The sequence below is a fragment of the Eurosta solidaginis genome, chromosome 4 (genome assembly GCF_040869045.1).
Source record: "Eurosta solidaginis isolate ZX-2024a chromosome 4, ASM4086904v1, whole genome shotgun sequence".
NCBI lineage: Eukaryota > Metazoa > Arthropoda > Insecta > Diptera > Tephritidae > Eurosta > Eurosta solidaginis.
Genome location: NC_090322.1, coordinates 152,103,817 through 152,119,158, shown reverse-complemented (window position 1 = coordinate 152,119,158; position 15,342 = coordinate 152,103,817). Strand labels below are relative to the sequence as shown.

General features: G+C 38.7%; 1 protein-coding gene across 1 annotated transcript in view; it reads left to right on the top strand.

Moving 5' to 3' along the window:
* LOC137248252 (vitellogenin-2-like) overlaps window positions 1-15,122 on the top strand; it is a 295,451-nt gene extending 280,329 nt beyond the window's left edge. Inside the window, exons 3-4 of the mRNA XM_067779129.1 lie at window positions 11,825-12,093; window positions 14,284-15,122. Coding sequence (XP_067635230.1) covers window positions 11,825-12,093; window positions 14,284-14,955 — 941 coding nt within the window. The 3' untranslated portion in view covers window positions 14,956-15,122. The remainder of the gene's footprint in view (window positions 1-11,824; window positions 12,094-14,283) is intronic.
* Window positions 15,123-15,342: the final 220 nt, after the last annotated feature.

Sequence of the window (15,342 nt, the reverse complement as noted above, 5' to 3'; positions counted from 1 at the left end):
AACCACCATCGCCGGTGCAACCACAACCATTACAGTGCACGACCACCAACCGTGCCCACCAAAACCGTGCACCACTACTACAGCGCCACTAAAACGCGCCAACCACCATCGCCGGTGCAACCATAACCATTACAACGCACCAAGCACCACCAACAGCGCCACCAAAACGCGCCAACCACCATCGCCGGTGCAACCATAACCATTACAACGCACCAAGCACCACCAACAGCGCCTACCGTTACAACGCGCAATCACCATCTTCGGTACAACCACCACCAGTTGCAACGAACATAGGCCTGCGCCACTACTGTCAACAACAACAACAGGCGGCACCACAGCCCACAATACCAGCAACAACAACAACAGCAGGGCCGACTGACATAGGCCTGCTGCAAATCCCGACTACGACAACCAACAACTACATTTAAAGCGGTGAGTTCGTTCCGTAAAGCGGACAACTACAATTTTCTAAGCTAGGAATTTTCATGTTTAAATTTGGTAGTTTACTTTTTTTTCAAGCAGATATGTTTTATTAACCAGTTTTACTCAAGCCTTAATAATATCAAGGGTGGTTATCACCATCAAATTAATAGCAACTAGCAGCTATATAAGTAAGAATATAAACTAATATATGTAATTCAGCACTACTTGGAAAAAGAAAAAAGAGAAAATTTGCTGAACGATGTTCAAATAGTACTTCTACTTTAGAGTAGGAATATATGATTACCTAATCAAATTGACTATAATTTATAATGGACTACAATTCATAATCAAAATATCTGGACCATAGTTTCGTCAAATAAAACCCATGAAGTACATTTTGACGAACTGCTTACTTACTGTCCTTTGTTTCCCTTTACTTTAAGTTCAACATTAACAAAAACCAAAAACAAAAAAAAAAAACACAAAATTATAGTTGCATAATGCATATACGATTTATTTAAGAATTTCAATTACAAAGGTAGTCAGTAAACCGTTCGGTCATTTAATTAATTTAATCATGCTTTTAAAGCTCCTAATTAAACCAAGAAAAGAAGGAAAATGAAACAAAATTTGTTAATTAAATTTATCTTAGGATATAGGCAAAATGTATACGTATATATATATATATACATATTTACTTATTATCCATAATATAGATTAGAGAGTGGCCAATGAAGGCATCATCGTAAATACATATGTAGAATTACGTAGCTCGCAATAGATTTATAAACATACAACACACATACCTAGCCTTAATATATATGATTAGTTATTTAGGTAAATAAGGGTGCGGATTGTCATTGTGGGAATAGCAATAAAATATTAGGCCTATTGTCGTGTACACGTATTAGGCACATATATTTTGCACATCATCAAGTCAGCATCTTTGGGATACGTTTTAGCGTATAAACAGTAGGAATTTTGAAATAACAAATAACACTTTATGAAGTGCGATAGGAACAACCAAGAGAGTAGAGAAAGGTAACCCAGATAATAGAGCCACTAAGCGATCTTTAACTAATACAAGATTGAAGAGGCGAAGGGTAATTAGAATTTAGTAGCGACTTTATTATAAAATATGAAAGGTGTGCTAAAATTTTTGTTTGATTCTTCTTCACGAAACAACACGGTCATAAACAGAGAAACCCAACAAACCACATTCCTAGTTACCACACCGAAACAGGTATCGATTACACTCAACTAGAATTAGTAGCATTTAATGCACCAATACTAATATCTAACCATAGTTACTAATACTTACCCCTGAAGTACTAATGATTCAATAATTACCTTAAAATTTTCCAGTTCTCTGTTTTAACGAAGTTACGTGCAAATATACGTACTCTGAAATATTCGAAGCGAACCTAATCGAATAGTCCGAGCAATCCGGCTAATTCGAATAATCTAAAGGATTTCTGAGCGATCATTTTTCTAAAGCTTTTCGGTATAGTAAAAAGGATTTGAAAACGGCAAAGTGTGCGACTATTGCCGCTAAGGAAAACAAAATAAGGAAAGGGGATTGGTTTAGGAGATTTTATTTCTTTCCTTCGCTGTACATTTTTTTTTGTGATACTTGGATGAGTCCTAGTATAAATCTAGATGTATTGCACTCGTTGCCCTGTATATACGTATTGTTGTAATCAATTAAGGTCTTAGGCCAGAACGTTTGTAAGGAATATTATCTTGCAAAAGCAAAATCAAAACAGACTCAGTTCTTATATTATCCGCGTTAATCGGAGATGCGAATCAGATATAAAATCTAGTTAACTTTCAGTGATGAACGAGTCCTCATCCTTGGTCGTGATTTTGTAAGATTGACCATTAGTTAGTTTTAGACTTAAGAAGTTCACCTCGTATTAATTCGCTATGTACCCAGATACATTTTGAGTAAGTTTTATTGCAATGAATTATAAATAAAGTGTGTGTAATGGGAATGTTGACGTTCATCCTTATTTAGAAGGCACTAGGTAGGACAGGTAAGGGGCCACCGAAAAATAGGTGCGTCGGTGGCCATGGATTTGAGGGTGGGTAAATGCACCGGGCGTCGCAACAACACCCGCGGCGCCCCTCTATATATTCGGCCCTTCTCTCTTTTTGTTGTTTTCCTTTTCTTTTTCAGCTTTTTATACCTTTCATGAAAATGAAATGGTATATTAATTTCGTTACGAAACCGAAAATTGTAAGTCCTTAAAGGAAAATAGATAGACCCACCATTAAGTATACCGAAATAATCAGGTTGAAGAGCTGATTTGATTTAGCCATGTCCGTCTGTCCGTCTGTCCGTCTGTCTGTTTGTATGCAAACTAGTCCCTCAATTTTTGAGATATCTTGATAAAATTTGGTGAGCAGGTGTATTTGGGTGTCCGATTAGACATTTGTCGGAACCGACCGGATCGGACCACTATAGCATATATCCTCCATACAACCGATTTTTCAGAAAAAGAGGATTTTTGTAATATCTTACCCAATTTAACAGATTGAAGCTTCAAACTTCACCATATACTTTCGTATATTGCACATATTGTTGCCTGAAAAAATTGAAGAGATCGGTCGTATATATAGTATATATCCCCCACAACCGATTGTTCAGATAAGGAACTTTTCGTAATTACTGCCCTATTTTAAGAGCTAGAGGCTTCAAATTTCAGCGAATGCTTACGTATATAGCATATATTGTTGTCTGAAAAACTCATAAAGATCGGTGGTATATATAGTATATATATGGTGGTATATATAGTATATATATATAGTATATATATATATAATTTCGCAAATTTTAGCCCCATTTTAACAGCTAGAAGCTTCAAATTTCACCGAATATTTACTTATATAGCATATATTGTTGTCTGAAAAAATTATAGAGATCGGTTGTATATATAGTATATATCTCATACAACCGATTGTTCAGATAAGAAACTTTTCGCAATTTCTACCCCATTTTAACAGCTATAAGCTTCAAATTTCACTGATTGCTTACGTATATAACATATATTGTCGTCTGAAAAAATCATAGAGATCGGTTGTATATATAGTATATATCTCATACAACCGATTGTTTAGATAAGAAACTTTGCGCAATTTCTGCCCCGTTTTAACAGTTAGAAGCTTCAAATTTCACAAAATGCTTTCGTATATAGCATATATTGTTGTCTGAAAAAATCATAGAGATCGGTGGTATATATATTATATACTTCATATAAACTGTCATATTGGACCCGTTTTTACGGCTAGAAGCTTCAAGATTCATCAAATTTCATCAAATAGTTACGTTTACGTCATATATCTTTGGAATACGTGATTCGTAGCCATAGTTTTTACATGCAGACCACAAAAAACGTGAAGCTTTGCATCCTCACACAGATTACCTACCTATTTTTTATTTTATATTTATCTTAAAAATCGTGAAGGTATGTAGATCTGTTCACTATATATTTCTTATCTTATACATCCGATTATTCGGAGATTACGAACGGGATAAGATTATTGTTCAGCCCCATTCATGAAAGGTATGAAGTCTTCGGCACAGCCGAAGACAGTCCCGTTCTTACTTGTTTTTCTTTTAATTTTCAGCGTTAGTAACCGGCCATGTCCTCCGGTTCGTTAGATTTTCTTTTGAGTTTTTTTTTGCATTTTGAATTTGAATGTTTTAATGGTCTGTCCGTGACATCCGGTTCGGCCGGATGTTGTTTTGATTTGAATTTCAAGCGTTTTGAATTCGTTCTGCGCTTTTTGTCAGTTTTTTTTAAAAGGCATTATATGACCTTTTTTCTGTTTATGGCGCAGGACAGCAAGGTTGGCAAGAACCCAGCCCAGCCGGCATGACTAGCCACTGTGCACCACCAGATCATGCCGACTGCCTTCTTTGCTGCTCCAATGTAAATGCGTTTCCATAACAGATTTATGAAATCAGCATACAAAATTACATCTAATGTGATAAAAATTTCCTTGGAAAATTTTGAAAAGTGGACATTTTTCCGCAGTGTTATCAGTTATTGGAATAGGCTAAATCTTGTTTTTTTGGATTTTGAGAAGGAGTTTCGCTTAATACACAAAGTCATGAAAGGAAATTCCAAAATTTTTCTATTATCAAGAGATGTCAGAAACACAAAGCAAAAAAGGTCACCAAATGACCTCAACGTAACAGAAGGATTAAGCCATGTCTGTCCGTCTGTCCGTACGTTAACGCGATAACTTGAGCAAATATTGAAATTACTTACTTACTTATTTGGCGCTTCACCGTTTAAACGGTTATGGCCGTCCAACAAGCCGCGCCAGTCGCTCCTTCTCTCTGCCAACCGGCGCCAAGCGTCAGCTTTCGTTCGCATAAAGCGGCCTAGCCAGCGCAGCCGCTGCGTTTTAATTCACTGGACTATGTAGATGTCTGCGTATAGCTCGTACAGCTCATCGTTAAGTCTTCTTCGGTACTCGCCATCGCCAACGCGTAGAGGTCCATAAATCTTTTGAAGAACTTTTCTCTCGAACAATCCCAGAGCGGTTTCATCTAATGTTGTCATGCATGGTCCATGCTTCTGCACCATATAGCAGAAGGGGAACGATAAGCGACTTGTAGAGTATGATTAACGTTTGCCGAGCATTTATTGGCAAGGGTTATCCTTCGCTGGATTTCAGAACTGATGTTGTTGCTAGTGTTGATGCTGGTTCCCAAAATATTTAGTATTGAAATATCTCCACCAAATTCGGTACACGAGCTTATCTGTACCCAGAATAGATTGATATTGGAAATAAATGAAATCGCATTTCAACCACGCCCACTTTTTTTAATATATATAACATTTAGGAAAACACAAAAAATCGTGATTATTTAGTAAATAATACACCTAAAATGTTAAAATTTGATGTGTGAACTGATATTGAGAATCTTGATACAGATTTGAAAACCGCGCACTTGTTATAAAATCCATTTTACAAGTATTATAAACATAAATCAAACCCCGTTAAACCAGTCATAACAAAATTAAGCCTGCATTTATTATAAAGAATGCTTCGAAGAAAAATTAACGAAATCGGTTGAGGACCACGTCCACTTTTATATAAACGATCTTTAAGGAAGTCGTAGACGAATAAAATAAGCTATATCTTTGCAAAAAAGAACTTTATGTCAATTATATTTCCTTTCCCAAGTTGAATTAAAACAAGAAATAGAAAAAACTAAAAGTTTTAAAAATATGCCCCTTTTATGACAGAGCAATTTCCTATATTACGGAAGCCATGACTATTAGCATATTAATCCGTTTTACAACTTTATATGGGCCTTACCCTGAAATTTCGGGGGCAAACATTTTTTTCGTTGTGGGTTGAATAACAGCACCAAATATTTGTTTGTCACTCATAGACCTTGTTCGTTGTCTTACAAAGTCGTGTAATTCTCACATTTTTTCCTCCAAGGCAACAGTGGAATTTTTGGCATTTCTTTCCGCATCGGCATTCATCCCAAACTTCAAGTCAGCTGGTAGTCGAAGGTCATAGCCAAAAATTACCTTTGCGGGAGTTTGACCCGCTGCTTCATGCACTGCCGATCGTGTGTATCCTACTCTTTATGTGTGTATCCCACTCTGTATGGAACTTGTCCACTATTTTCCTTACATAAGTGCTCCTCTAGATTCTATTGAATCGTTCCACCATACCATCGGACTGAGGATGCAATGCAGTTTTTCGTGTTTTCTGAATGCCCAATGTCTTACATATTTCTTGGAACACATCTGATGCAAAATTCCTCCCTTGCTCAGAATGAAGCTCCATTACTAGACCATATCTGGCGACCCAATTGTCTGTAAACACTTTAGCTACTGTTTCCGCTTCCTGATTTGGAATTGGGTATACCTCCGGCCATTTGCTGAAATAATCCATAACCACCAGTACGTATTTGTTTCAGCGCTTGCTAGCAGAAAATGGACCTGCGACATCCATGCCGAACCTTTTAAATAGTGTACCTGAAATATATTGCTTCATCTGGCCACGAATTCGTGTTTTGGGCCCTTTCGCTCTGCTGCAAACCTCGCAGTTGGCAATCCACTCAGTAACCGACGGTAACCAACCCAGTAGAATCTCTGCTTAATTTTCTCGAGCGTCTTCGTGATTCCAAGATGACCTCCATTTGGACCGCTATGTAGCTCACTAAGAACATTAGGAATCCTTTTCCTTAGAACAACTATCAGTTTTACCTTACATTGACCATCCTCAGTCTCCCGTATTCAATGCAGGCAACCGGATATCAATTGTAAACTGTTCCATTGTGCCCAATATGACTTCGCAATAGGACTCTCTGTTGACATCTCCTCTCTATTTGGTCTTTCGTTTCGTTCGAGCCCTTGCATAACATGTGAAAGATCTGTATCTTCTAGCTGACACTTCCTTAGTTGTTCCTTGTCCCATTAATTCGTGTCTGTTATTGCCATTAGCCCGAAATCTATAATGTCTTCTTTAGCCTCAGCTTTTGATCAATGTTTGCATTCCAAACTATATGGCCTTCGAGACATTGCATCAGCATTCCCATGGGTACTATCTTTTCGATGCTCAATGGAAAAGTCATAGCTTTGTAGTCCCTCCATCCAGCATGCCAACTGACCTTCTGGATTATGGAACTGCAGGAGCCATGTCAATGTTGCGTGATCTGTCCTTCCTTTTTAAACAGTGCACACTTTTTGGAACTTAGTTTCAGACCAGCGCCAGCTATTCTCTGGAAAACTTCTTCCAAGCTCTTTTATCATATGCATCAAAGTTCTTTCCCAATATGATGATATCGTCTAGGTACACCAAGCATGTTTTCCAATGTAGTCGTTTCAATACCTGATCCATGAGTCTCAAAGGTAGCTAGTGCATTAAAAAGTCCAAAGGGCATCACCGTAAATTGCCAAAGCCCATATCCGACACTGAAGGCTGTTTTCTCTTTGTCTTCCTCCTTCAGCTGCATTCGCCAGTAGCCACTTTTCAAGTCCAACATGGAAAACTATTTGGTACCAGATAGCGAGTCCATAGTGTCGTCAATTCTTGACAATGGGTATCTATTCTTCTTCGTGGCGTCGTTCAACTTCCGGTAGTCTACGCAAAACCTCATATTTCCATCCTTCCTTTTCATAAGTACTACCGGTGATCTCCATGAATAGCTGATCATTCGGTGACGCCGCTGTCGCTCATTTCTTTTATGATTTGATTCACAACTTCCCGCTTGACCAGTGGAACACTATCCAATGTCAATTTGATGTTTCACAACGTTGGTGTGGCCTAGTTTTAACCCATCCCTACTCTGATTGTCTTCCTCTAGCCCCCTCTAGTGATGTGATTTGAAAGACCAATCTTGCTAGTTGAAACGTTTTCCTGGGGCTGTTAATCACTACTTCAGCTTCTTGAAATATTCATAATATTCTTTGGCAAGTTTGAGTGGTTATTTGAACTCATTGATTACTCTTACCAGAATACGTCCGCCAGGATACGTCCGCCAGGGTTATTCCTAAAACTATATTTGGTGTTGATTTATTCGCTGTCTCTACAACTTTCAACTAACAAAGTTGTTTCTATAATTAAAAAGAGAGGACTGTAGACTCGTGACGGGTATTCTGACTGGACACTATCTTCTGGCGTCACATGCCTTTAAAATTAAGCTTGGTCAGTGATAGCAGATGTGGGAAAAGCGGGCTGGAGGAGGAAATGATCGAGCACGTTCTGTGCTCGTGCCATGCGCTTGCCAGGCTAAGACTCCAGCTATTAGGAGTGATACAGCTGTCAGATCTAGAAGCAGCTAGTGGCTTAAGTCCTAGGAAGCTTCTAGTATTTGCCAAGAGGACGTTTTTGATAGGGTGTTTCAGTTTGATCGTTAAAACAAACTTCTGGTACCACTACGGACTCATTCAGTCTATGTGAGGTCCTCTTGGACTGGCCAGTTCAAACTAACCTAACCTAGCAACCCAAAATTTGTTTGTCCCATAATCTCCCACAACCTTTGCCAGATGACCGCCTCCGATTTTGGTGGTATTTGCTGACTCTCCTCCAGCAGCACAAGTTTGCTGCTGTAGCCTTTCTCGTAGTCGAAATTAAGTGGCACATTCATGTTCTTATATCGCATTTTCTTGCTTTGCATGTCGTTCTTGATGCCTTGGTCAATTAAGAAGTCCACTTCAATTGTGATTTCATCAAGAACCTCTGTGACTATAAAATTGTGCAATACCGTGACATTCCCGATTGCGACTTCACATGATACGCTTCCCAAGGCAGCCGGTTCTATATACTGGAGCGACTAGGGATTTTTCCAGACAAGGTGCTGTCATTTCAGTTTAACCTCATTTAATTTGTTGCGTCCTTGGTCGCACCTATTATATGGGGCGAAGCACTGCTACAACAACAACAACAACTTCACATGATACTTTTCCCAGGACCTGGGCATCCTCGCCAGTAGCCGTGCACAATCTTGCTTCGTGCAATGGTCCTATCTCCTTGTTGATAAATTAGATCAAATGATGGAATGAGATGCGCCTGTATCTACATTCAGTTAACGTTCATTTCCGTCAACAAATCCTCCGACAGTAAGATTGCTAGACCTTCTTCCAATTTGCGAGACACAGATTATGGGGCACTTAATTGCGGGGGCCAGCTCTCGACCATTACGGCTGGCCCGCTTTAGTTTAACGGTTGAGTGGGTCTGGAAATCTGCTCATCTACCTCAGCTTTGCGTTTACGATCAGCAAAGTTGGAACTACTAGAATCGGTGCTGCAATGACGTGCAATGTAACCTAGATTTCCGCACTTTAAACATTTGATAATTCCGGCATATTTCTGTTCGGCGATCCAAAATTGTGTCAACCCAGGCTGGCCTTTCTGCTTCCACACGATGAGCTTTTGTATGCTGATTTACTCAATAGTTAGGCAGTTTCCTGAGTCAATCATGTGATACCGTTTCCGCGAATTCCATTTCGAAGGCTCTGAATTTTCACCCTCTCGATGTATTCCACGGGTACGCCCACCTTTGCCAAATGGGTCAGCCTCTCGACATCCGACGCAAATTCTCGCAATGTCTCATTCGCTTTTTGGTAGGGGTTTTGCAACTCAATTTGTCCGTAAGATTTCAGCTGCAGGCCCATCCAATGCCACGAACAGTGCAGCAACTTTATCTTCAGCATTCCAGTTGTTGACTGCTAAGATCTTCTCAAATTGAAGTTTATATCCTTGGAAAGGAATGGACCGTGGTGTTTTTAACTTTGGATTACTCCCTGAAACAGTGTTAGTCCCCTTAAAATATCTTAAGTGAACACTCCATTAAGCATACAAACATATAAATACATACACGCCTAGTACAAATTAATGTAAAGACAGAATGTGTCAAATTGTGCGATAGCGTGAAAATGGGATGACACTGAAATTAGCAAAGAAAGCAAATGCAACACAATAACCCAATGGTTAGGCGCTTGTGATTTCAGCAGTTTAACCGTGGTTCGATCCCCGATAAAACCCATTGGAATCAATAAAAACATCACGAAATTGCTTGACGATGATGACGTTGCGGTTTTCGAAATGGTACCATCGCAATATGCCAGTAAACGTTTCCTTCCTTTCAGTTTTTCTCAATAAACAAAAGTAGTAATTGAAAAACAATTATTATTTACCGGTGTTAAGCTCATTAATTCTTAAATATCTTATGTGAAATTTGTGCCGACATTTCGGATATTTGTGCCTCGTGTGCTTCAATCTTGAATGTTATGCGGTTCTGCTGCGATTCCAGTTGGGATGCCATATATAAATTCTATTTTTCCAGTTGAGATGTTATACATTTCTCCTGTACTTCGAGCTGTGCTGACATATCGGTTGATATTTGTGACGGCATTTGCTTTAGCACTGCTAGTATCGCGTTAGTTTTAACACTTGCGAATGGATTCGGAGTCTCTATCTTCTACTCCATGTTAGTCGCTGACTCTTCCACATCAGAATTAGAAGTGTGTTCATCAACGTCGATTCTTTCCGATTTCATAGCTTCCCTTAGTCGTGTTTGTAGCTCGGGTTTATTGCCAGTAATATGTATTCACTCCACGGGCATCCAACTCCTTTTTCAGTTGTTGAATATTCAATTCAATCAACTTGGCAATGTCTTTATTGTCCTTAGCACTTTATTCAATAATTCCTCTTCTGGCACCAATTGTTATGAATTTCAGCGAATTCCTGATTATTTTACAGCTTCTTCATACTTACTTACTTCCTTAATTGGCGCTTAACCGTCTAAACGCCAGTCGCTCCTTCGCTCCGCCAACCGGCGCCAATTGGTCACACCAAGGGAGTTTAAATCGTTTTCCACCTGGTCCTTCCAACGGAGTAGGGGCCGCCCTCTACCTCTGCTTCCATAGGTGGGTTCCGATAGAAACACTTTCTTGGCCGGAGCATGATCTTTCATTCGCATAACATGGCCTAGCCAGCGCAGCCGCTGCGTTTTAATTCGCTGGACTATGTTGATGTCTGCGTATAGCTCGTACAGCTCATCATTAAATCTTCTTCGGTACTCGCCATCGCCAACGCATAGAGGTCCATAGATCTTTCGAAGAACTTTTCTCTCGAACACTCCCAAAGTTGCGTCATCTGCTGTTGTCATGGTACATGCTTCTGCCCCATATAGCAGGACGGGTACGATAAGTGACTTGTAGAGTATGATTTTCGTTCGCCGAGAGAGGACTTTACTTTTCAGTTGCCTACCTAGTCCAAAGTAGCATTTATTGGCAAGATTGATTTTTCGCTGGGTTTCAGTGCTGATGTTGTTGATAGTATTGATGCTGGTTCCCAAATAAACGAAGTCTTTTACTATTTCGAAATTATGGCTGCCAACAGTAGCGTGGTTTCCAAGGTGCGTATGCGCTGACTCTTTGCTCGATGACAGCAGGTACTTCGTTTTATCCTCGTTCACCATCAAACCCATCTTTACTGCTTCTTTTTCCAGTTTGGAGTAAGCAGAACTAACAGCGCGGGTGTTTAAGCCGATGATATCAATGTCATCAGCATATGCCAGTAATTGCATGCTTTTATAGAATATTGTTCCTAGTTATTTAGCTATTTACATGCATATCTGTAGTTTATGCTTTTCTTGTATCTATATGTTTGTGTTTTGTGAGTAACGGCTTCTGCTCTTAGCTGAAACTTCTCTTTTTTTTTTTCTTCGCTCTTATCTGCTGATTACATATGCGTACGTGAAATAATCTCTTCGATTCGAGCTGCTGGTTATGTGTGTGGAATATTCTTCGTTGCCTTGTACATAAGTATGGCTGCTTGCTTTTTTTTTTGTTGTGATTATTTACTAATAGCATAGTGATGTTAGAAATGCTAATATTCGCCACAATACTTTTTATTTCAGGTGGAGCACTTTTACAAAAAAACGCTATCAAACCGGATTCGGATCATGTGCCACACATTGAGAATATTGCTTTACAATTACGCACGAAATGCAAAATAAAACAAATTCCAATTTCGGAGCTTTCAACTATTGTGGACGATTCTGATTTTGATATTAGTAAGAGTGTGGTGATTGCATCCTCTGGTTGGCTTACAAATGCAAATAAATCTGACGATGTGCTCGAAGGTCTAGAGAAAGCCTACAACTGTCGCAACGATACGAATTTTTTGGTAATGCAATTATCTCATATCGTGTTCTTTCTTTATAAAGCCAATTCAGTTTTTCAGAGTAAATAATTTTTGTCAGCTCACCAAAACAAGCTTTCAAACTCTTTCTAAATTAAGCATTTGGGAGAAGCTATTCGTCCATAATGAAGCAAAGTGAAGGAAAACAGCAAAAAAAAGAAAATAAAAGGAACGAATTTTAGAAATTTTTGTACCGAATTTTCTGGATCAAAAGGGACAAAGTCACAAATTTCGCAGATTTTTATTTTCTCTTAAACATATAATATTCAAATCTGAGTCATAAGGTTTTGACTTCCAAACATATCGCGACATCTGTCTTAAGGTTGATATATACAGCACAGAACCAATAAATAGTAGTGAGAAATTTTCCAAATTTCGTTATTTAAATACATTTTTTTATTTTAAAATGTTTAAGAAAAAACTGTTATGAATTTTGTGACAGAAGGTATGCAAACTAATCTGAAAAACGTTTTGGAAAAATTCGAGTAAAATTTACAAAAATAAATAACTATATAAGTCGTCATCATCATCAATTGGCGCTTAACCGCCTAAGCGATTTTGGCCGTTTCGTAAAAGTTCTCGCCAGCTATCCCTGTTTAACGATAACTAACGACAGCAGAGAACACCAAGGGAGTTCAAGTCTTCCTCCACCTGACACTCCTAATCTGCTTTCAAGCTGCGGTGTCGACTGAAAGACTTTCTTACCAGTAGCTTCTTCGTCCACTCGCGAAGCCTTTGGGTTTTTATTCGTTGAACTATCGCCACATCTGCGTAAAACTCATACAGCACATTATTAAACCCCTTTCGATACTTGCCGTCGTTATCACGGACAGGGCCATACACCTTCCTGGGGTAAATGAGAACAAGTAAATACCTACGTCCTCGTGGAAAGTACTAAATGTTTTCTAAAGTCTACTGAACTAGCCACTTCCAGACCTGAAAATGTTATATGACATAATTTTTGTTTACCAATAGCCCTACGCTATTATCTTCTTTTCCAGTTTATGCGTCTTTTCTTTACCACATTTCTTCTACTTTGGTTACGGTATCCACTTCGGCCTGAAATGCACTTATTACCGGACCGGCACAGCATGTGCTAGCGAATATTGATACAAAAAGAACACTTGGCACGATTTGCCTACGAGGAGACTAAGACCGAGCTTCTCTTCTGATTTGCGTCGTGCTCCTTTTAATTTTACCTACAAATTGGCGGGCCGGGACCTACTCGTTTTTTGCTGATTCCGAACGGCATCTGGAAGGCAAATAAGTTTTCTCTGAGAAGCTTTTCATGGCAGAAATACACTCGTAGTGCTTGCCAAACACGGCTGCCCCGCTTAAAAAAATGCTCTTTTAATTTAGAAAATTTATCTATAAAATTTTGATGTTGCTTTGTCCGCGGTGTGAGCTCAGGATCTTCGGTGTGGTAGGTGGAGCACGCTACCATCATACCACGGCGGCCGCCACCGGTTCGAATTAAACGGACCAAAAAGGGATTCGACACATACATATATGCGTTTATGGGCGTGGTCAGACCACCTTATATACTTAGAGCCAGTGTTATCATAGTAGTTGTTGTTGTAGCGATAAAAATGCTCCCCGAAGCTTTTGTGGAGTGTTATCCATGTTGATGGTCATTTGCCGTATATATAGCCGGTACCTTCTGCTAACAAGCGCCATTAAGGCACAATCCCAACCATTTCGAGAACGATTTAATTTCCATGAGGAATTTGGGGTCGCCAGAGCTATTAAAGAAATAGGGTTCGCCACCGTAGGTGTGGTTGACAGTTAGGAAAGCTATAAATTGCTCTGGCAACCCCTGAATCATTTGGGTATTTGGCTTCTTACGATAGGCATAACTGCGGGGGAATATTCTAAGCCACTTTACCCGCTGGCGTTAGTAGTAGTTGGTGTCGACTACCACCCTGAATTGATTTCAATCAACTTGATTGACAATAATGATTGTCAATAGATTTCAAAGTAATTTTTCTAATCAATATAAATTATTCAAATACAATCGACAATTGTAATTTGACGGCAAATTTCAAATTATACAATCGAAATAAAAGTGATCAAATTAGGTCGCAATCATTGATGGCAAAGTGGAAAGTTTAAACTTACTTAAAAATGCAATGTAAAACCGACACTCATAAAATTTATCTTTCCCCGTTTTTTTAGAGCATCGTTGTCGGTCCTTATATACAAACACTTTACACTTGGTTAACGTTTAATACACATATAATCGGCAAAAATATCGCCAACGCATTGGTTGATTTAACAAAAGTTGTGCCATTGGAAAATTTTCATTTGATGGGTCATAGTTTGGGTGCACAAATTGTTGGTGAGATAGCAAGACATTTTACAAAATTGACTGGCGAAAAAATTCCACGTGTCACTGGTTTTGATCCGGCTGGACCATGTTTCAATTATGAACAGCAATCAACTACATTGTCGTCAAGTGACGCGGATTATGTTGACATAATTCATACAAATCCTGGTATAGCTGGTCAATATGATCATACGGGTGATGCAGATTTTTATGTAGGCGGCCATTTTGCCATGCAAAATGGTTGTAAGGATATAACTTGTTCACACCAACGCTCTTGGCAATATTACATGGAATCGGTTTATCCTGGAAATGAGCAAAACTTTCTATCGAAACGTTGTGATTCATTGTTGCATTTGCAACAAGGACGTTGTATGGGCAAAGAGTATCCAATGGGCTATGCATTGACTAATGATGTGAAAGGAATATTTATATTGGAAGTCAACGATAAAGAACCGTTTGGTATAAACACTTCCTTGAATTATATGCAGCTTGATAACCAGTGTGGTAAATGTGAGGAGTGAATAAATAGTGTTGCGTATTCGATAGTAAAATGAGCTCTTATCAATACTGTTTTGTTTTATGATATAATTTTTATAATTATGCATATCTAAATAAAGCTCTAAAAGCTGCTTTTGACTTAAATAATATCTTCATTTATAACTTATGTTAATTATATCTACATAAGTAATAGCTTTTAACCGTGGGTTTTAAAATAAATATGCAAAACAAAAAAAACTAAGCTGAGTTTTTGATTGCTTCGGGTCCGACGTAGTTCTTTTTGCCTAAACTGTGGATTTCAGGTATTTACAAATCATTTCACGTTGTTTATTCCCTTTTTTCTTTCACTCTTATTAAATTCCCTGTCTCCGTCTTAAATTACTTCACTTACTCCCATTTCTCGCCACTTC